Genomic DNA, 21,369 nt, shown 5'->3' on the forward strand with positions numbered 1-21,369 from the left:
GATAATTCTTATAAACATGAGAGCAGAAGGTCATGCTGATTGCACCTGACCATCGACCGTGGTCTTTGTGATGATGCTGGACCCTCAGAACAGCCCTGCGCAGGAGGTAGCACTATTCCATTGGACGGACGAGAAACCGAGTCCCAGAGAGATAAAGTCACTTGCCCAAGGTCAAAGACTTAGCAAATATTGGAATCAGGATTTGCAGCAGGCAATTGAGAATAAGGAGGCTGGAACCCTGAGTTGGGCGTTGTAGTGTTCAGAGGGAGACAGCCCCTCCCACTGGGGGAGGAGGTGAGAGAATGCAGTTGCAGTCCGCAGGGGAGGTGTGTTCCGGGCAGCCTGCAGGGAGGCGGAAAGCACCATGCATTTGATGGGGGGGCGGTGGGGATCCTGAGCAAGTCGGTGTAGCCTAGGAGAGGCACAGGGAGTGGTGGGGCTGGAGACATTGCGGCCAGACTTCCAAGGGCCCGTATGCCTCCGAGGTCGGACTTGTAAAGATTCAAATGTCCCCGGGCGCCTGGGTGGCTCAGTCGTTAAGTGTCTGCCTTCAGGCTCAGGTCGTGATCCTAGGGTCCCGGGATCGAGCCTCACATCCGGCTCCCTGCTCTGCAGGAAGCCTGCTTCTCCCTCTCCCACTCCCCCTGCTTGTGTTCCCTCTCTCGCTGTCTCTCTCTCTGTCAAATAAATAAATAAAATCTTAAAAAAAAAAAAAGATTTAAATGTCCCTGTTCTCAGCACGAGGCTCTTCCACAGCCACCGGTATGTTCAATTTTTCCCACAGCCAGTGAGGTGGGCGTCATCCCTGTTTTACAGATAAGGAAACAGGCAAATATTTCTCCCGTTCTGTGGGTTCCCTTTTTACGATTTTGATAGTGTCCTTTGATGCACAAAAAGTTTTTAATTTTGATGAATCAGTTTATCTATTTTCTCTTTCGTTGCCTGTGTTTTCTGTGTCATATGCAAGAAATCATTGCCAAATCCAATGTCATGAAGCTTTCCCTCTATTCCCCATATTTAACAGAATTTTAACACCTAAACCACTGCTAAAATGCGCAAGGTACATTGCTATGTACCACCGTTTGAGACTGTACCCTCCTAAACTTCATTAGAGGGGCCCCTGGGTGATGCTGGAGCGTCGGACTCTTGGTTTTGGCTCAGGTGGTGGTCTTGGGGTTGTGGGATCCAGCCCTGCGGGGAATCTGCTGGAGATTCTCTCCTTCTCCCTCTGCCTCTCCCCCACACTGCACAGGGCGCACACGCTCTCTAAGTAATAAATAAATCTTAAAAAAAATAAACTGCATTAAAAATAATTTATTGAGGTGAAATTCCATAGCATAAAATTAACCTTTTCAAAGTCAACAGTTTGGTGTTGTTCAGCACACTCACAACGGTGTGCCCATCCCCCATTCTTGCCTCTGTCCTTTACGGTTTACAAACAATTTTCATATCTATTTTCTCCTTTGCTCTTTACAGTAATCCTGAGAGTGAGACAGCACAGCAAGGCTGCTCCTCAGGCTGGGGGTGCCCGCAGCGAGAGCCCCTGTGCGGCGGCACAGTGACAGCGAGCTCTCCAGCCAGTCTCACCTGTCCCTTCCCAGACTCCAGGAGGGGGCGGCGCTACGCCCTGTGCGGTGGTCTTGTTAGCCAGGCTCCACGTGCTCCCCCCTTTTCCCTGCATTGTCTGCCTCTAGGTGACCCTAATGAGGCTTTTCCACCTAGCCTTTGATGGCTGCTTATCTGCACTTCTGTGTCCTGCCCCATCAGGGCTTTCTCAAGGACGGGGCACTCTGCAGGCCTTGTGCAGGTGTCTGGCATGAGCGCTGGGGACTCACTGAAAAGCACAGAGTGAGGAAGGAGCCCTGTGGAGGACCTCTGGCCTTCTTGGGTGGGAGGCTCAGAGAAGCAGAACCTCACGGCCCCGTGCACGGCCGGAGCCAGGCCCGGACCCATTCCTACCTGGAGTTCCCTTCCTCAAACCCACCCTTGCACCTCTTGGAGGAAAAGGGACACTGCTCTCCCCTGAGCCTCATGGGGCCTTCGTGACAGCTGCCAAGTGGTTACCATCCCAAATCCTGACCACACCCAGCGGTATTTGAGCAAACAGGAAGCGACCAAGGCTGAGGGCCCGTGAGGAGCTTGGCTGTCCCACAGCTCACACAGAGACAGGCTCCGGCTCAGGTCCCCGGAGCCCAGGGCTTTGTTGCCTTCCTGGAGTGGCTCATGCCCCCAAGCCGCAGCAGTGAGCCTCTCCTGGGCACTGGGGATTCACAGGTAACTCCACCCTGCCCTGTGCTGAGGCCACCAACAACGAAAACACCAGACAAGCATGAGCAAAAGCTGTCCTTTTTTCTGAAGTCAGTGACTGTAACTGTTTGTCTCATTGGTAACTACCAATGAGATCCGTGGGCACCAGGCGGCCTCCAGACCTAAGTGAGAACCAGCAGTGACCCACAGCCAATAAGTCACTTAGTAAGTGAAACTCGGATCCCATGAGTCAGGCTGCGGGCAGTGGGGGCCTCACCCAGGCTGGGAAGGATGGAGGAATACCTGCCCCCCCAGATCCAGGCCCACTCCATCCCCCTTGTGATGCCAACATTACTTTGTTCCTTTTCTTCTCAGGCTGATGACAGATGTTTGACATTATTATTAAGGTTTTTAAAAAAATGAATCATAAATTATTAGAACTAAAAAAATTCCTTTGGAATCATTTCCCGCCTTTTTTTTTTTTTAAGATTTTATTATTTATTTATTTGAGCCAGGACAAGAGTGAGAGAGCACAAGCAGGGGGAGCAGCAGAGGGAGAAGCAAGCTCACCACTGAGCGGGGCTCCCTATGTGGGGCTCCATCCCAGGACCCTGAGATCATGACCTGAGCCCAAGGCAGACGCGTCACCGACTGAGCCACCCAGGCGCCCCACTTGCTTGGTTTTATAGATGCATATGCTGGGGTCCAGAGAGGGGTAGGGATGTGCTCAAGGTAGGCGGTGGGCAGGCAGAGCTGGGACTGGGACCGGGCACGAAAGCCAGCCTCCTGGGCCCAGCCTGTGGCTGGGGGAGGCCCACGATCCCCCGGGATCAGGCCTGCGTGGAGCTGGCCAGGTCCGGACCCTGTCTCCTCACCTCTGCGCTCCCAGGCTCCATCCATTCCAGCGGTACCCACCCCGCCAGGTTTCCTGCTGAATATTGCTCAACCTCTCATTGGACAGGGCCAGCAAGGTTAACCGGGCAGAGTTATTAACCAGGAATGGATCTTGCTACGCCTTCCCCGCCAGCCTTTTCTGCTGACCACGCCCGGCCAACTCCGCTGTCCAGGGCGCAGGAGGGCTTCCAGGAGGCAACGAGAGCCGGGGTCGCTCCCGCCCTGGGTCTTCCTCCGTTCCCTGGGAAGGGGCCTGCCGGCGGGGCGTGGCCAATGGAAGGGGCTGCGCGCGCAGACACCGCGCACGCGCCAGGATCCGCGGGCCGGTTCGGAAATGACGACCTGGCGCGGGGCCTCGCGGGCGCCCCGGCCAGACCCCGCCCTCGCGGTCTCCCCGCCGGACCGCGCCCCCGATGGGCCCCGCCCCGCCCCGTTAAGACTAGTTCAGGCGCAGCCGGCCCCGCCCCCAGGAAGGCCCCGCCCCCAGGGAGGCCCCGCCCCGCGGACGGCTCTCTGCGCGGACCAGGGGCTGGCTGTGGGGCGCCCGGGTGCTGTGTCGGGCGGCGCTGCGCGGGGCGCGGGGCCGGGGTCGGGGTCGACGGCCCGTGGCGCCCGAGTGGGGTGCGCCCAGCGGGCCGCGGCCGCCGAGCAACGATGGCGGAGGCCGCGCCGCCGCACCTGGCGCTGCCCTCAGGGCTGCTGGAGCTGTGCGCGCTGCTGGGGCCCTCCCGGGACAGCCTCCGCGGCCCCGAGCAGGTAAGGGAGCAGGTAAGGACCGACGGGGAAACTGAGGCGGGACGCGGCCGGGCGGCGGCTAGGGTCGGAGCGCGGGTCTGGCCCCGGGGCCCCGGGCGTCCGCGGGGTGGGGGCGGTGCGCGGGGCCCCGGCCAGTCCCCCCCCGCCCCCCCGCAGCTCGTCCGGTGCGGGGACCGTGGCTGTCCTCCCGGCTGCGAAGGAGTCTCGGGGGGCTGCGGGCCGGGGAGCGCTCGCTGGAGAGGAGCGCTCGCTGGAGAGGAGCGCGGGCTCTGAGGACGCCCCTCCAGGTGCTCCGCCTCGCGCCCCTCGGCCTTCGGGACGCACACCTGGGCAGGGTGAAGGCGGCGGCTGGGGGGTGGGGGGGGAGGTGCGGCCGGGGCGCCTGGGGGCGTCCGCGAAGAAAGGATTCCATTCATTATCCCGGACTTACTGTCTCCATTTTTCTCACTTGCAGAAAAGGCTGCCCCCCCCCCCGCCCCTTTTCTCCTTCTCTGTGTCCTAGCGGTCAGAGTGACAAACCTTTTCCCGGAAAGCAGCAGTTTTGGACATTCTCATTCTTTGTGTTTCTTTCCTGTGCCCTCACTTTTTCTTAGTTGTGCAACCCAGGCTTTCTTTTGAATGGGTTTGTGGCCCTCTTTTTCTCTGGGTCCAGGATGTCCATATGAGTCTGTTTGTGGCATTTTTCTCTGGTTAGTGCTGATGCCCAGAGTACTCAGCGATTCCCGGCTCTTCCGCCCAGTTATCTGGGCAAGTCCTCATCCCATTCTGGAGGACAGCAGGGAGAGGCACAGGAAGGCACCTGAGTATTTAGGACTGCAGAGTTGAAGGGTTGAGGTCATCAGATACTGCTAGATACTGCTAAAATTAACTGGACAAATGTCTCTTAATGTCTTGGTAGTCTCCTTAACTTTTTTTTTCTTCAAGATTTTATTTATTTGAGAGAGGGAGAGAGAGAGAGGGAGAGAGCACGAGCAGAAGGGGGAGGGGCAGAGGGAGAAGCAGAAGCAGACTCCCCGCTGAGCAGGGAGCCCCACAAGGGGCTCAATCCCAGGACCCCAGGATCATGACCTGGACCCTAGGATCATGACCTGGCAGAATGCAGATGCTTAACCGAATGAGCCACCCAGACGCCCCGTCTCCTTGACTTTAACACAGAGCCGACTTGGATGGTTTCTGCATTTCCCTCCTCCTTTCTTACTCCCCAAACCCCAGTGATGTCTGCATCCCCTTTTGACCTCTGTCTCCCCTGACCCTCATCGATTGAGTTATCTCAATCGCCAAATGGCATTTCCTCCTTTTTCTTCTCATAGGAAATGACTTGGTTTCAGTTGCTTCTTGGGTGATTTCAACACATGTGTTGGTTGCCCCAGGGTGAGACGTGTCTTGAGAGTAGGGTGAATCAGCTGCAATGTGCACAGGGGTGCTTTCCTGACCCAAACAGGCCGCGGCTTTCCCGGGCGAGTGGCAGTTTGCTACTCTGCATTTTAACTATTATCCTTTTTATCCTACACCCTGATTCTGTTAGGGGTTCAGCAGAAGGTAGAGAGCAAATATTTGGAGTAGGAAAAAGGCAACCTTACGGGATGGGTCCAACTTCCTGGAGTGAGCCTCCTTTAAGGTCGATGTTGACGTTACAGTTAACCAAACATATGACTTCATTTGGCTACTTTTACTGTATAGCAGTTCTATTTCCAACATCTGAGGCTTTTTTAGAACTTTGAAAATCACCATTTCTCTGTCGTTGAGGCATTCCTGCTTGGTGACAGATGAAAACAAGCCTGGAAGTATGAGAAACATCCAATTTAATGTTAGGGTAGTAAGGAGCCCTACCTTTCCATTTCATTTCTTAGATGGGGTGGTGTTTGTTTTGTGAGGATAGTGACAAAGACTTGGAGAATACAGGTCCGTCCCCATGTGAGTTTCTGTGCTTGGTTACATTTCCCTCCACTTCGTGGTTGCCGTGGAGACTAGGCGTGGGGGATGGAAGGATGCACCGCTAACCCTCCCAGTGGACCGAGAGCAGTGTCCATGGAGTAGATCACTAGCATAATTCTTGCCTGTGAAAGCAACACTGTAATGGTTTTTAATGGAGAGCATCCTGGCTTTCGGTTTCTAGAGCAGCACGGTCCACCAGAACTTTCTGAATGATGACACCAGTGTTCTTCATCTGTGCCATCCAGTAGGCAGCCACTAGCCACGTGTGGCTACCAGGTGCTTGAAGCGTGGCTAGTGCCACCGAGGAACTGGATTTTAAATTTCATTTAATTTTAATTAATTTCAATTTAAATAGCCACATGGCTCTTAATGGTGTTGGACAGCACAGTTCTAGAGCATTAAAAAAAACTATTGTTTTCTATTTTATTTCACAACTGTTGGCCCATCCTATATGAAGATCAGTGCCCCTCTGTAATCTAACAGAAATAAATCTGTGACGCTATGAGTTAGGGTGTTGTGTGTCTTACTTATTAGCTCTGGTTTTGGGGACTGAAATGGTTATTACCCGGTAGGGGTTAGTAAATCGGTGTCTGCGAGAGAAGAGCAGGAATGACTGTCACCAGACTGTCACCAACGGACCTTGTCTTGCCCGTAGGGGAGGAGGGACAGTTGCAATGCTCTGGGATCCAGGACGGTGCTTTCAGGAACTTATTCTGAATAAGTCGGTCATGTGCAAATATGTGTGGAGTCACTGTTCACTGCTGCCTTTGCTCAGGTTGTGTGTGTGACGAAGAACTGAGAGCACACCAGCTGTCCCTCGGTAGGGGATGGGGCAGATACGTTACTGAGTCGTCCCCTTGTGGCCCCATACAGCTGTGACAGGGAAATCAGCCACACTGTGTGCTTAAGTGGGGAAAAAAGCTTAGTGGAACCGTTAAAAGGAGATGATTGTATGTAGAGAGAAAAATCGTATTGATATACACCTAAGAAGTAGGAAGACTGTATCCTACACTGTGACAGGGTATTACCCACCATTTCATGGAATTAGGGGGAGGGCCTTTCCTTTCCATTCTTATTTTTTATTCTTCCTATATTGTTGTTAGCTTTAAAACATGAGAGTGTGTTACTTATCCAACCAGGAAAGACAGCAAGGATATATGTTCAGAGGAAAAACAGATGTGTGATGAACTGCCAAATGCCAAGTTGGCTGAATTTGGGCCATTTCACTTTAGGTGACTAGGTAAATAGAGGGAGCAAGAGGTAGTTTATTGGTGTTAGCATGATGACCGTGTTCCATACAGACCAAATGTGCCCTAAGTGATCACGGAGTGCCAGGATATGAGTGGATGAGCAGCATCCACTGAGAACCATCTTCTGTGCTGAATGTGGGGACACAGAGTGAAACCACACAATCCCCGCATCACCCCGCCAACACCTCTGAAGGTGATACAGTACCACCGTGGAGGGCATCGATGCTCTAGAGGTGCTGGGCCAGGGCAGGTGGAGGTGGAAAGAGGTGCTCTAGGAGGTGAGGAGGTGAGGAGGGAGGGAATGTGGAGGTAGAAGGAGGTGCTCGAGGAGGGGCGGAACCAGGGCCTTAATGGCCTGGAAGAGGCACTTTGCCCTGGCTGCGGGTGAGGAAATTCTCCCTCCAGTGGGGGTGAAGGGGAGGGCGGTCCCTGGTGAAGAGGTGGAGCGGGGAGGGGGCTGGGCACGTGTCAGGCCCCTGGAGCGGGGCCTGAGTGGAGAGCCGGGAAGAGCGTTGGAACATGGGCGCGTGTGTCTGGAGACTGAGGTTTAGTGGTGCACGGCTTTGGGGGCGCCCTGGCTTTGGAAGCAGGCTGGCCTGCTGCTCAGGCCTGCAGTCCAGGTCGTCATCCTCCCTGGGACACAGGCACACGTGTGACATGTGCACGGAATACATAGTAGTAACGATGACATGGAGACAGACTTGGTTTCCATTCTGGTGGAGGGACAGAGGTGGTCTGTGAGGCTGGTTTGAGCCCATCGAAGGGTCTGCAGGGGTAAGAAGCTGACACCAGCTGGCAGGCGCCACTGCCCGTCGGGGCGGGTGATGAGGTCACATGGGTTCTTTTTTGTTTTGTTTTGTTTTTTTAAAGATTTTATTTATTTATTTATTAGAGAGCGAGTGAGAGAGAAACAGCATGAGAGAGGAGAGGGTCAGAGGGAGAAGCAGGCTCCCCGCTGAGCCGGGAGCCCGATGTGGGACTCGATCCCAGGACCCCGGGATCATGACCTGAGCCAAAGGCAGACGCTTAACCGACTGAGCCACCCCGGCGCCCCTTTGTGAGAGTGGACAGAGGTGCAGGCGGGGCGCCCTGGGCCAGGTGGGAGGAGGTGATGTCATTCTCATGGCAGAAACCTTGGAGGATTAGTTTGTGGCGAATCTGTACCTCCGCTAAGCCACAGGGAACTGTTTGGAAATGTGCAGATGGGGTGGCACTGGGGCTGCTCTTAGAGACCTTCCTGAGGCCAGGGGCCCTGAAGTGCGGGTTTGCAGATGGGAGTGAGGAGCAGGGGCCGGAGGGCCGGCTCTGAGACCCGAGGGTCACTGTCTTTATCACAGGGGAGCGTATGGGTAGAAGCTTGGGTTTTAGGGGAATCAGCCAGAGCTTAATTTTTGAAGCTATAATTTCAGGGACCCGCCAAGTACGTTGGGAGGCAGTTGGGTGCAGTCTGGGACTGGAAAGAGGTCTGAGCTGGCGGTGGGATTCTGGGCGCCGTCCCCAAGTGAGGACACCACGTGAGTGTGGAGATTGCCAGCCAGGCCAGGCGCTTGAGGCGGGGCAATGAGTCAGCCCTGGCCTGGGTTGGGGCGGGGGATGTCACAGCCTGGAAGGAGATGCCTGCTGGGGCCCTACCCAGGAGTGTCAGGGCGGAGGGAAAGAGCAGAGGGGAAGTTGCAGGAAAGGGGTGGGCTCCACAGTGTGGCCACCTGTGCCCAGTCCTCATGGATGTGATGTTTGATGTGAGCAAGGAGCGGACGCACGTACTTTCATAGTTAAATAGGTCTGAACTGCTGGATTTTCACAGGAAGGTTTTAAAAAAGGTTTTATATAACTCAAGATGTGGTTTCTTTTCATGCCTGATACACAGAGACTTAAAAATTATCCGATAATACGGATTTCCCATGTCTGGTCTTTGTTCCTGCTGGTATTAAACTTTCTTCCAGGGCGCCTGGGTGGCTCAGTTGGTTAAGCTACTGCCTTCGGCTCAGGTCATGATCCTGGAGTCCCTGGATCGAGTCCCGCATCGGGCTCCCTGCTTGGCAGGGAGTCTCCTTCTCCCTCTGACCCTCCCCCGTCTCATGTGCTCTCTCTCATTCTCTCTCTCTCAAATAAAAAAAAACCTTCTTCCAAATATAAAGAAATTGTTGCCTGAATTTAAATTATACAGCATAAAAATAAGCATTTTGAGTTTAGAGAGTGTATTTACTGATGGCATTTCCTTGTATGAATCCGCTCAAGGGTAAGAGTTCCCCTTTGGTTCCATGATTCTTACTGAAACCGGGATGCTGGCCATCCCTTTCCTACCGGTGACGATTCCATTTCTTCTGGTGACAATGATGTCCTTCCTGATGCCCTGAGTCCCTCAGAGATCTTCGATTGCCCACTGCCCACCCCACCCGGGCGTCCTCCCCATTCCCACGTGCTTGCCACCCAGCGAATCCTGCCTTTGACTTCTCTGTTTCTCCGCCAGCTTGGAGCTGACTGCCTGCTCGCTGTCACGGCCTGCTGACCTCCCCCGGGAGCTCAGGGAGCAGCCTGGCAGCTGCCGGTGCAGCTCGGGCTCTCAGCCATCGTAGCTGCACAGAACGGAGACCGGAGGCAGAGCCGTGCTCCTTATCTTATCTGGGGGGAAGAGTGAAAAGACAAAAGGTTTTGTAAAAATCGGGTACCAAGTTAAAGCTTAGAAGTGCGCAGGCCGAATGCCCCTGTTGCATAGATTCTGGGCGACCATGTGGTTGCTGGAGGAAGGGTGCGTCTCTCCTCTCTCGGGCCGGGAGTCCTTCTCACCCCTCAGTCTGTGTCCCCAGGTCAGTGGCGACAGGACCACCGGCGTGGGGCAGGGCGTCAGCACCCCATCTGTACCAGGCCGGACAGTGTGCGGGGCGCCTCCTCCCCAGCCTGTGAGGGCACTGGGGCCTCCCGTGTGGGGGGTCAGGGTTGAGCCCTTGACCTGCGACCTCGCCCCCTGGAGAGGGAAGCTCAGGGATGCGGCATTCGCTGCTGCGGTCCTTGCAAAGCCGGACTGGAACTCACGTCTGCCTGTTGGCCGGGCTCGGACTGTCAGGCTGTGTGCCCAGGGGCAGCCAAAGAGCCAGACCCCACGCTGCGGGTGACTCGCCTGAACGCATGGCCCGACGGGTCCCTAAAAGGAGCCTCTGTGCGGTCCTTCCTGTCCCGGGCCACTGTGGGTGAGGCCACACACGCGAGTGTGGAACCTGTGCTCGGTGGTGGGTCAGGGGGAACAAAGTGACAGCAGGTCTCGGATGGAAGGCGCACCGCAGAGCAAGGGTCGGCGCCGCCGGCTTACTCGTATTTCTCCCTGCTTCAGATGTCCCTGAAGAACGGGGTCCGCAGCCCCTCTTCTCTCGATCCGGAGGTCCTGTCCATTTTTGTGCCTCCTTTCATCACTAAGGAGGACAGTCAGATGGCTGGTGCCCCCTGTGTGACTCTGAGCAAGACCAGAAGGCGCTCCTTCAGAAAGAAGAAGGACAAGCCCAAAACAGAGCCCTGGAAGGGCCTCCCTCCTGAAGACGTTAGTGTCCCCAACGGCATGGACCTGCTTGCCCTGACTCAGCTCTGCTTCCCAGGTATCCCCTGCCCTGCTTTCCTGCCGCACCCATGGTGCTTTCTAGAAACCACGTCAAGAAAGGGTGACAGATGGGGGGCTGGTGACCCCTGGCAGCCTCAAGGTCGAACCGTGGGACTCAGTTCTCTTAAGCTTGGGGGTTTGGGAGCTGAAGGATGCGTGGCCCACGATGTAGTGCAGCTCCCGTTTTGGAGAATGAGTCCCAGACGAGGGGCTGTGCGGATTGCCAGCACGGTTGGTAGGTGCTTTCTAAGGATTTTCACCTTCAATTGACAGGCCGTTCTTCCAGAGGTCTGGTAGGTGGGTCAAGAAGAGTCCATTTAGCCTGCGGCATCTGGCCCCCCCCCCCCCCCCCCAAGTGTGCTTCCATCCAGGCTCCCCAGCCCCTGTTTTCTCTGCCTCCGGAGCCCACAGCCCGGGCTCACATGCTTTCCCCACCTGGCCCGTTCCTGGCAGCGGGCGGCCCTCATGTTTTCCACTGGTCTTTGAGAAACACCGAGTTGCTGTTGTAGAAAACTCAGACTAGGGACTTGCCTTCCCTCATTCCCGGAATGGAAGGTTCCATCAGGAATGGGTGCTGTCTCCTGGTCTCAGGGATTATAACCCAGGGACAGCTGGGACACCCTCAGGCCTGCTGTGCTCAGAAACGGGCGCCTCCTCCAGGCGCATCCCAAAGGGTTTGTCTGCGGTTGTCCTCATGTTCCTTTGCTAAATTCTGCAGAGCACAGAGGGCGGCCGGGAAATGGGCACCGCAGAGGGATGAAGGGGCCACGGCTGGCTAGCGGCCTGACCCCCCAGATGCCGCAGCTGGCCGGGCGAGGACGGGTTCCGTAGGCCGTGAAGTGGGCTCGTGGACAGCCCAGGCTCGGAGGCGGATGCCGCGGGGCCGTGATGAGATTTCCTCTTCTTTCTCCGTCTGCAGGGGGCATGTACGTGGCCTCGGAACCGAGGGAGGACTGTGTCCACTTCCTGGTGCTGACTGATGTCTGTGGGAACAGAACATACGGCGTGGTTGCCCAGTACTACCGACCCCTACACGTACGTGACTACCGTGAATTCCCTCTGAAATCAGGCTGTCGTGGTTTTCATTTTTGCCGAAACACACATCACAAACCACCACCACTCTAATCACTTTAGCGTGTACGGGTCAGTGGCCCTAAGTACACTCCCGGTGGTGGGCAGCCCCCACTGCGTCTGGCTCCAAAAGATGTCCGTCACCCCAAAAGTCCCTCCCCCGGCCCCCATTCTGCCTCCACGGATTTGCCTGCTCCGGACTCCTGGTGTCAGTGGACTCAGGCTGCATATGGCCTCTGTGTCTGGCTTCTTCCACTCAGTGGACGGATTCAGAGTTCTTCCACGTTGGGGCAGCAACGCCTCTGTTCTTGTGGCCGAGTCCCACTGCCCTGTGCGTGTGAGCCGAAGCTTGTTGCCCACGCGTCCACGAAGGGGCACTCAGGTTCTTTTGTGCAGGGTGACGGCTTTGGGCCTTCCGAGCATGACTCGGCCTTCCCCCGCCTGGCAGGGCCACCTGTACGAGCCTCTCGGGAGCTCACAGGGGCCGCCACACACCTGAAGAGGTGGGGTGACCTGCTGCCTGTGTCCAGAGGGTTTCCAGAAGCAGCAGGGGCCCCGGTGCTTCATCCGGGGAAGTCCAGGAGTCCGACACTGAGGGGGAGGTGGCTGCCCGGATTTTCCTTCCCACTCTGCCATCAGAGGCTGGGCCAGCTGCAGTGGGAGAATTGTCCCCAAGTGTCGGGGGACATAAGGTGCAGCTCGACGGGCTGTGTCCCTTCACGCCTGTGGAGTGGCATGGACATGCCTGATGTGCGTCAGAAACACGTGGGAGCCCAGCATTCTGCTGAGGTCTGAGTGCGCAACCTCAGTGTCTGGACTAGGCGTCCCCAGGGCGGGTGGCGGGTGGCGCGGGGAGGCCACTGCTTGCGGTCGGGCGTGTGGGCTGTTGCGCCCGCGGCACTGACGGCCTGCCCACCCGCCTGGGATAGGTAGGGGTGGGCGACGAGACGGGAGGAGGGCCGAGTTCCTGCCCCTCCCTGGTAGCACTTCCGGCAGAGACAGCACGGGAGGCTGCATCATTCAGGACGGTGCTTGGGAGCTCGTCTGTGGAGTGATTGCTATGAGAAGTGCATATTATTTTTATTATCATTAAATACATTTAAAAGAGGTCACAGCCCTGCGCTTTGCATGTGACTCCCCCCTACACCTGGTTGCTGGGGTGTGCATGGCCCCTCGCCTGTCCTCTCGGTGCCTGCGTGGTTTCGGGGTGACCCTGGGCCCTACGTGCTGGCCTCCCCTCCGTCCCTGCGTGTCCATGACCACCCACGCCCCTTCCTGCGCTCCTGTCTTTCCGTGGACTGCACGTGCAGCCCCTCCCGGAGTGCGGAGGGCACCGTGGTCCTCATATGCGAGCCGCCCACTCGAGGCACGCCACTCCTGTGCAGTCATTCATTTAGTCCACACCACAGTGAACAAGGCTGCAAACCCAGTGTCATCCCCGTTTTACAGATGAAGCAAGCAGTCGCACAGGGAGGCGAGGTGACTTGCCTGGGGGCCCCCGGCACACTGACTTGACGGCAGTAGGCCTTGGTTCAGTGTCGGTGGGTAGACGGATGGCGTGCCCGCTGGGCTTTCCCCCTCCCTGTCTTGCAAGACCCTCACGTTCACACCATCCCCAGGTGAAGCTGTTATCACACCTGCCATCCCTGCTGAAAAACCCCGAACAACCCTCCGCGGGGGCCAGATTGTGGCCCCCAGTGATGCGCCACTCGTCAGCTCTGCAGTGGTCTGTGCCTTCTGGAATCCCGGCGCCGGGTGCTTTCTCCAGCTGAGACCCCCCCCCTCCCAAACACACACAAATGCTCTAATGCTGCAGCTTCTTTCCTTTGTAAGCAGAGCCCGTGGCCCCTTCTGTGTCTTAACTGTGTTCTCACTATGCATCCCTTCCCACCCGGCCGGGGACGTGTCTCACCATCTCCACCACCTCAGCACGTCACAGACAGCAGGCACTGGGGGGGCCCGTCCGCGCTGACTGGGACTCACGGGGACACTGGCGGGGGGGCCCGTCCGCGCTGACTGGGACTCACGGACTCACAGTGACACCAGGGGGGCCCGTCCGCGCTGACTGGGACTCACGGGGACACCGGGGGGGCCCGTCCGCGCTGACTGGGACTCACGGTGACACCGGAGGGAGCGCGGGCCGGGCGGTGGGGGAGCAGGATGCTATCTGGGCCCCTGTGCTCTCACTTCTGTCTGCAGAGGCCCACGCTGCTGAGGATAGAAGCCGGGACCAGCTGGGTCAGAGGTGACACGGGTCTGTTGCTTTCTCTCCAGGACGAGTCATGTTTCTACAACGGCAAGGCGCACTGGGAGCCGTCCTGGCCGACCGCAGGCGTGGCTGGCTGCTTCGTACCCTTCGCGGTGTGCGTGGTCTCCAAGCTCCCCTATTACAACGCCCTCAAGGACTGCCTGTCCTGGTGAGCCCACGCGCTGCCCATGTGTCTGCGAGGCCACCCCGGCGCTGGCGGGCCGTGGGCAGGCTCTGGTTTGGCCATGGGCGCTCCATGAAGGCCCAGAGGCTTCCGGAGGTGGTAGCGTGTGGGGAAGGTCTGCCAGACAAGGGAGGATGAAACCAAACTGTGGGAAGTAAGATTAGTATGGAGGATTTTATGTTTGTTTGGTTTTTTAAAAAAGATGTCCATCAGAAACGGCTCTTCTCCTGGCTGAGAGAATCAGGAGACTACCACTGTCAGTCCTGTTGAGTTCATGACAGTTAACAAATTTTCTTTTTGGGGGGTGGAATCTTTGAGTGCCTTAATGCTGATGTTGAGTAGAAAGCCTGAGGACAGAGAAGTTTTGAAAACTCCAGAGAGCATCGCGCTCACCGCCTGTTGTCGGGGGACGATCGTGGCGTGTGGACACGGTCCAGCCCCCGGCCACACGCACCCAGGCCTCCTGGTTTTCATTCTCACCAAGTTCTAGTCTTGGAATTCACGGTGGTTTTGTTAAACACAGAGGCGGTCAACGGAGGTTTGCCTTAATGTCGTAATACCCACCCTCTGCCCCTGGCAAGTCAGACTCCTGGAAAAGACCGTCATTTTGGTTCTCACACTGTGGTCAGAGGGACGAGCAGGAATCCTTCCTGACCAAACTCACAACTTTGGGAACTCAAGTTCCAGCACCTTGTGCTGGAACACCTTGTGTTTTAGTTTTAGTTTTCAGAATGTGGCTGGTCTTTGCACATGGTTTGGGTCTAGCCTGGGTTTTATTGCCCCCGACAGAGAACAGAGCGCTCGCTTGGTCTCCCTCCAGGACTTGAGCGCGTGCACATTCATTAATGCATGTCTGCCCGGACGTGGGCGGTGAAGGGATGATAAATCAGGACAGGGTCCCCTTTTCTTAATTAACTGATAATCTTCAGCACCTGAAGGTAGATGGCTTGTCCACCCCTCTTCAGTTTCCTCGTCTGTGAAGTGGGGGGGGGTGGTTACACCCTTTCTTGAACGGAACAGGTTCCGGCCGCTTGTCGCCCTCCTTCCAAGAAGGGCAACCCCTGCGCCACTTTCTCAGACCTTGTACACGTGATCATTCATGTGTGACTCCCCACAAATACCATCCTGCTAGACACTGATGGAAACGAATGTTTAACTCGAAAAACGTGTTCAGTTTCCACGCTTCTTGAGTGTTCTCTCTCTCGACGCTCATCGCTGAATGACCCGAACTAGGATATAGAAAAACAAATAACAGAAATCCAAACGGCACTTTATAAACATAGATTTATACATTTTTAAAATCTGTTTTTCTGCTATAATGGTAGCATGTAAACTATGCCTCTGTGTGGACAGAAATTGGGAGAGAATGCTTAGCTGTGTTTGCGAAATTAGATTATGGAAAGTCTTTGTTCTTTTTTATTTTTTAAACTTGATACTATTCTTTTACAATAAATAAAATGTGGAGGAATATTGAATTATCTCCAAGTCCTGACACTGACTCAGGAAGAGCTATGATTTGTTACTAAAGTAAGAGCGTAAGCGCGCGGCTTGCCGGGACCGCGTGGGGCCTGCTGTGCTGGGCAAGGCCGGGGTCTGCCCCAGGACACCCAGGCAGGGTGTCTGGGGCAGTTGGCTGCATTTTGCCAAATGTAGACACCATGTGACCACCACCGCTGTTAAGACAGAGAACATTTTCACCACCCCCGAAGTTCCCTCACGCCCTGTGGTGCTGCCCAGCCCCTCTGCCCCCAGGCACCTGCTGGTCCATTATGCGTTTCAGTCGGTTTCGGCTGTGCCTTGAACAGCATGGTTTGAACTGTGCCTGTCCACATACACCCGATTTTTTTCGACAAATACAGTAATGTAAATGCATAATGTAAATGTATTTTCTCTTCCTTAGGATTTTCTTAAAAACATTTTCTTTTCTCTAGCTCACTTTATTGTAAGAATACGGCATATAATGCATATAACATACAAAATACCTGTTAATTGTTCGTGTCATCAGTAAGGCTTCTAGTCAGCAGTGGGCTATTAGCAGTTAAGATTTTGGCGGGGGGGGGTGAGAAGTTCTTCGCAGGTTTTCAACTGCGTCGGGGTGGGCGCCTTTAACCCCTCACATTGGTCAAGGGCCAACCATACTTCAAAAGTCAGAATGTATTTGGGAAACAAATGTGGTCAAGCACTTTCCTTTGAGATGTTTACTCGCTGCTGAAGTATGACCCAGACAGAAATTGCATGAATTCCAGCCGTGTAATCAGCAGCCACAGCAAGAAAAGAACATGATCAGCCCGCCAACACCCCACTTCCCCGGCACCCCCTGCAGGCAGGCTCCGACCCTGGGCAGGCCATGCCCTGCTGTCTCACGTCCGGGGGGGTCGTCCCCCTGTTGCTGGAAGGGCTTGGGGCTGCCGGCGCAGGCAGACATGTCAGCGCTGATTAGAAATGCTAAAATGACAATTGGAGGCTGATACTTATTTTGTGATGTGATTTTTTTTTTTATTTTAGTTTGTTGACTCACCTGAAGCTTTGTAAAGATTTTGAAGTTGACAATCACATAAAAGATTTTGCTGCAAAACTGTCTTTAATACCTAGCCCGCCGCCTGGACCACTTCACTTGGTAATTAAATCTGAAATTTTGTCTTTTCTTTGCGAATAGTAAAAGTCCTATGACGACGATGGTTTTAATGTTTTAAACTGTTTCTTATGTTCCAGTGTGTTTAAATTATGCTTCTCAAGTTCCTTACAGAATCATCTTATTACGCCATTTCTAAAGATGAGTTTGCCTGGTAGCCCGTGATATGCGGTGTGGAGCCCGTGATGGGTCCCCTTAGTGCTTAACACATCGGTTCGTTACTTGCTGTGCAAAAAACATACAGAATTTACTCAAATTACAAATGTTCCTTTGGTTTATTTGTCTGGAATATTGGGTACTATATTACATCGGTTCATGTTTTCTCCTGTCCAGGGTGATTAATGAAAAGTACCTGGCTTCCTATTTTTTGGTTTTTCCCAGTGCTGTTGAATGAGTGGCCAAGCGTTTCCGGGGATCTGGATTCCCTGGCACGCTTGTCCTGAGATGTTGTTGGCTCTTTCACCACGCGAGGGTTTCAGGCTAAGGACAGTTGCAGAAAGGCCTCCAGCGTTCCCTCTTTGCTGAGTAACGGGCCAAGACGGCCGAGCCGTGACAACACCTGTCTGGCTCAGCATTTTCCAGACTGACGCAACCACCGGGCGCTTCCTCATTCTCAAACAGGCACCCGCCAAATTAGCGTCTCGAAGCCGGTCGTAAATGTCGACTCTATTTCACGCAGTCCTTTCTGGAAGATTGGACATAGAGATCTCGGTTCTCTATATATTGACTATTATTCACAGTTGAAAAATTAATTTTATTTCGTAGGAGACATGTGATTATGAACTTAAAAATGTATATTTTTAATACCACCCTACAGTGTGTGGGGTAGGGGTGGGGAGAATCCTGCCAAATGCATTCCAGGCCCAGAGGCAGACAAGGTTGCCTGAGTACCTTGGTTCTGCTCCCAGAAACCTTTGCAGGGACATTTATTGGGTACTTGTTTTGTGCAAGGCCATCATCTTTATTACGTGGATAATTGGTGGTTTTTTATGGTACACTGAAGTCATCAAAGTTTCTGTTCTTGCTCTATTTACTCAACAAGTATTCCCTGAGGACCGGCTAAGCAGTGAACAAAACCGAGTTCAGGACAGTTTGAGGGTTAACCCTACGTATTATGTTCTGCCTTCGAGCATGAGTAATGCACGAACCGCATCTGTACCAGTTTTCTGTACCTTGGAATCTTGGATTAATTCATATTTGGTTCTCCGACTTTTACCCACCCCTGTGAGAGAGTTTCCTGGGGGTCGTTCCTGACATCTCTTCTCTTCACCCCTGCATTCCATCCATCACTCACCCCTGACCAGCCAGCTCCCAGCGTTTGCCTCCAGTTGGCCACGGCCAGCCCCTCCTGTGGGGCCACCGTGGGGCCACTGTGTGACTTGGGGAGCCACTGGTCTGTCCACGTCCATTCTTGACCCTTCATTCAGTTCATCCTTTGCATAGTGGCTGCAGGGACTTACCATCTATCCATTGGACTCTCCTTTTGTGCTTAAAACCCCACAATGGCTTCTCGTGTACCTGCAGCCAGTCCTACATCCCTGGCCCCTGTGTCGTCTGCTCTGTGTGCAGCCTCACCCCCTCGCTCACTGTTGTCCAGCCACACTGGGTCTCCCTCCATCCCTCGCAGGGGCTGCCCCTCGCACGTGCTGTTCCTGGAGGTCAGGTTCTTCGGGACAGCCTCCGTGTGACCTCCCACCCCGTCGCTCTATGCCCCGCTCCCTTCTTGTGGAGCCCAGCACAGTCTGTGGTTGGGGCTCGCGCACATGTGTGTTTTGTTTTCTCCATCGGCCTCCGAGCGGCATGAGGAAGAGGCCCCGTGCAGAGCTGCATACTCGGCGCTGTTACCGTGCCCGCTGTTGAGCGAATGAATGAACGGATGCGTCGTGTTTCAGGCTTAGCCTGTCGTGTTCTCAGAGTGGGGTCTGCGTCTTGGTTCTTGCGCATTTGTCCGAACGAGCTGAGCCTGGCTCAGGCTTGCCGCTGTGATCCTCCCTGGCAGCCTCACCAGCTCTGGGGCCCCTGTTGATACGTGGCCCTGACCCATCTTTGGGAGTGTTGAGCCATGTGGCTGTTCCTTGTTTTGGAGAAATGCGAGCCAAGGTTCTCCTCTAACCCAGGAGCCAATTCAGCAGGAATTTTCAGAACCCACTGCGAATGAATGTCGATGGAGAGGCTTGTAGCTAGTGCTCGGGAGCCGTGGTTCCTGAGAGTCAAGTGCGTGGGTGCTGGGTGGGTCACCTCCGGTCTGTGACAGGGGAGGCGGCACCCAGCCTTGGCCCAGCCTGGCTCCGTGCCCTTTTGGTGGACAGCGCCTGGACCACCAGCCCGAGGGCAGCAAAGACACCCCGCGCCCCTGGGCCCGCTCTGCCACTTCTCTGCCCACAAGCGGGTCTGATTTTATGTGCTTTCAGAGCACGGGCCAAGTTATTGGGTGTGCACGCGAAATGGGCATTTTCCTTCTCTCTACCTGACTCACTTCCTGTGTTGCTTTGTGTGGGGAACCTGTTGTTTGCCTGGGGCTACAGTCAAGCTGAAATTTGGAAAGTGTTTCCCCAAAATATCTCTCCCTCCTCAGTTTCTTCACGATAAGGTGGTGAGGGGACAGTGGAGCCCAGCTCAGAGGGTGTGGGTCTCATGCGCTGCAGTGGACATGTCCCAGGGGCCCAACAGCATCATAGAAGGACTGGCATTTGTATTTAGTTTTTATCTGTAGTTGGGAAGCCGGTTGACATGTTTATTTTTTGAAATATAAACTTTACAATTTTTCGTAGTTCATCACCACCGGGAGCATGTAACTCTGCTCTACCTTGTTTTGTTTTATTTTATTTATTTATTTATTTTAAAGATTTTATTTATTTATTTGAGAGAGAGAGAATGAGGGACAGAGAGCATGAGAGGGGGGAGGGTCAGAGGGAGAAGCAGACCCCCCGCCGGGCAGGGAGCCCGATGCGGGACTCGATCCCGGGACTCCAGGATCGTGACCTGAGCCGAAGGCAGTCGCCTAACCGACTGAGCCACCCAGGCGCCCAATGAAACTTTATTTATTATTTTTTTATAAAGATTTTATTTATTTATTTAAGAGAGAGAATGAGATACAGAGCACGAGAGGGAGGAGGGTCAGAGGGAGAAGCAGACTCCCCGCCGAGCAGGGAGCCCGATGAGGGACTCATCCCGGGACTCCAGGATCACGACCTGAGCCGAAGGCAGCCGCTTCACCGACTGAGCCACCCAGGCGCCCTACCTTGTTTTGTTTTAAATAAAAAGGATATTATTGTCCACACAGCACGTCTGCCTTGTTTCTGACGTGTCTTGCTTCTGCAGACCTATGGGTGACAAGACAGTGCCGTCAGGGGACACTTGCAGAAAGAAGTCTTCCCTTGTCCTCAGGTTCTCTGCACGAGCGTTCACACAGAGCTGTGGTGACATGGGTGGGAGGAGGTGTGGATGGCGAACATTTGTTCTGGAACCTTCTTCCCTAGCCAGTGCTCTGCGTCTCTCCGTGTGTCCTCCTTCCACACTCTTCCTGGCGGGAGCTTCTCTGTCTCCGATTCGAGAATCTTCTCTCTGTGCTTTCGGCCCGGCACTGCTCACACTCGGGTCACTCCATTCCGATGACCCCCGGGGCTCCGGGGGCACTCCTGGGTGCCCCCCCACGAGGCTGACCCCAGAGTCAGGAGCGAACTTGCCATCGAGCTGGAAGGCCCCTACCGTCCCCCTCCATCCAGAAAGGGCATTCTGCAGATACTGAATTCGAATTGAAGTGTTATTTTGAAATACTATCATTTGGAGAAATAAAGTCTTTCTCAGCGATTTCTTGAAGTCCATGTCTTTAAGGAGCTTTGACAATTATGTTGAAAATACTAAGAGAATTCGTAATATGCAGTAAGTGTTCTAGCTAAGATTAACCTGATCATGCTTGACTTGGAACCTGTGCTGATTTGGACACGTGTCCGGGCGTCGGTTAATCTTTGCCGATGAGCGGTTTGCTAATGAATTAAAGAGTTTAGGGAAGATTGGCTGAAAAAGACATTCAGTACTTGATTCATGTATGAGCCTTTCTCAGCGGTTCTGTGTGTCTCTAGACTGTTTTGTTCTGTGACATACGCAGTGACAGTGTGAGTCTTCAAACACGTATCCTAACTCAGACACCCCTGGAGACTAAACTGAGAGTCTCAGTGCATTTCGGCCTCTGCTGGGAGCGGCTCTCTGAACTAATGACGGAACTTGGTCGTCACAGATATTTAACATGAAGCCGCTACAGATCGTGTTTCCCTCCCGTGCGGACCCTGAGAGCCCGCTCATCGACTTGGACCTTCACCTGCCCTTGCTGTGCTTCAGGCCCGAGAAGGTGCTGCAGGTATGCGTCCCTCTGGACCCGGGGCATCCCTGCTGGTTGGCTTAGTGGGGCATCTAAGCTGTCGTCGTCTGGAGGGCAATGCCAAGGCACGTGTGTTCCAGAACGCACTGGGAATGGTTGCTTTTTGGCTTCAAGCAGACATTCAGGACTGTGTATGCTGTTCACAAGTAGTGCTTTTGGGGGGCTAAAGGGGCTTTCGTCTCGGC

The 21,369-nt window shown here is 54.6% G+C and overlaps 1 protein-coding gene across 1 annotated transcript in view; it reads left to right on the forward strand.

Annotated features, from left to right (window-relative positions):
- Window positions 1-3,795: 3,795 nt before the first annotated feature.
- DENND3 (DENN domain containing 3) overlaps window positions 3,796-21,369 on the forward strand; it is a 52,699-nt gene continuing 35,125 nt past the window's right edge. Inside the window, exons 1-6 of the mRNA XM_021688722.1 lie at window positions 3,796-3,897; window positions 10,411-10,669; window positions 11,591-11,706; window positions 14,017-14,159; window positions 16,680-16,791; window positions 21,044-21,163. Of these exons, the coding sequence (XP_021544397.1) occupies window positions 3,796-3,897; window positions 10,411-10,669; window positions 11,591-11,706; window positions 14,017-14,159; window positions 16,680-16,791; window positions 21,044-21,163 (852 nt within the window). The remainder of the gene's footprint in view (window positions 3,898-10,410; window positions 10,670-11,590; window positions 11,707-14,016; window positions 14,160-16,679; window positions 16,792-21,043; window positions 21,164-21,369) is intronic.

The sequence above is a fragment of the Neomonachus schauinslandi genome, chromosome 4 (genome assembly GCF_002201575.2).
Source record: "Neomonachus schauinslandi chromosome 4, ASM220157v2, whole genome shotgun sequence".
Lineage (NCBI taxonomy): Eukaryota > Metazoa > Chordata > Mammalia > Carnivora > Phocidae > Neomonachus > Neomonachus schauinslandi.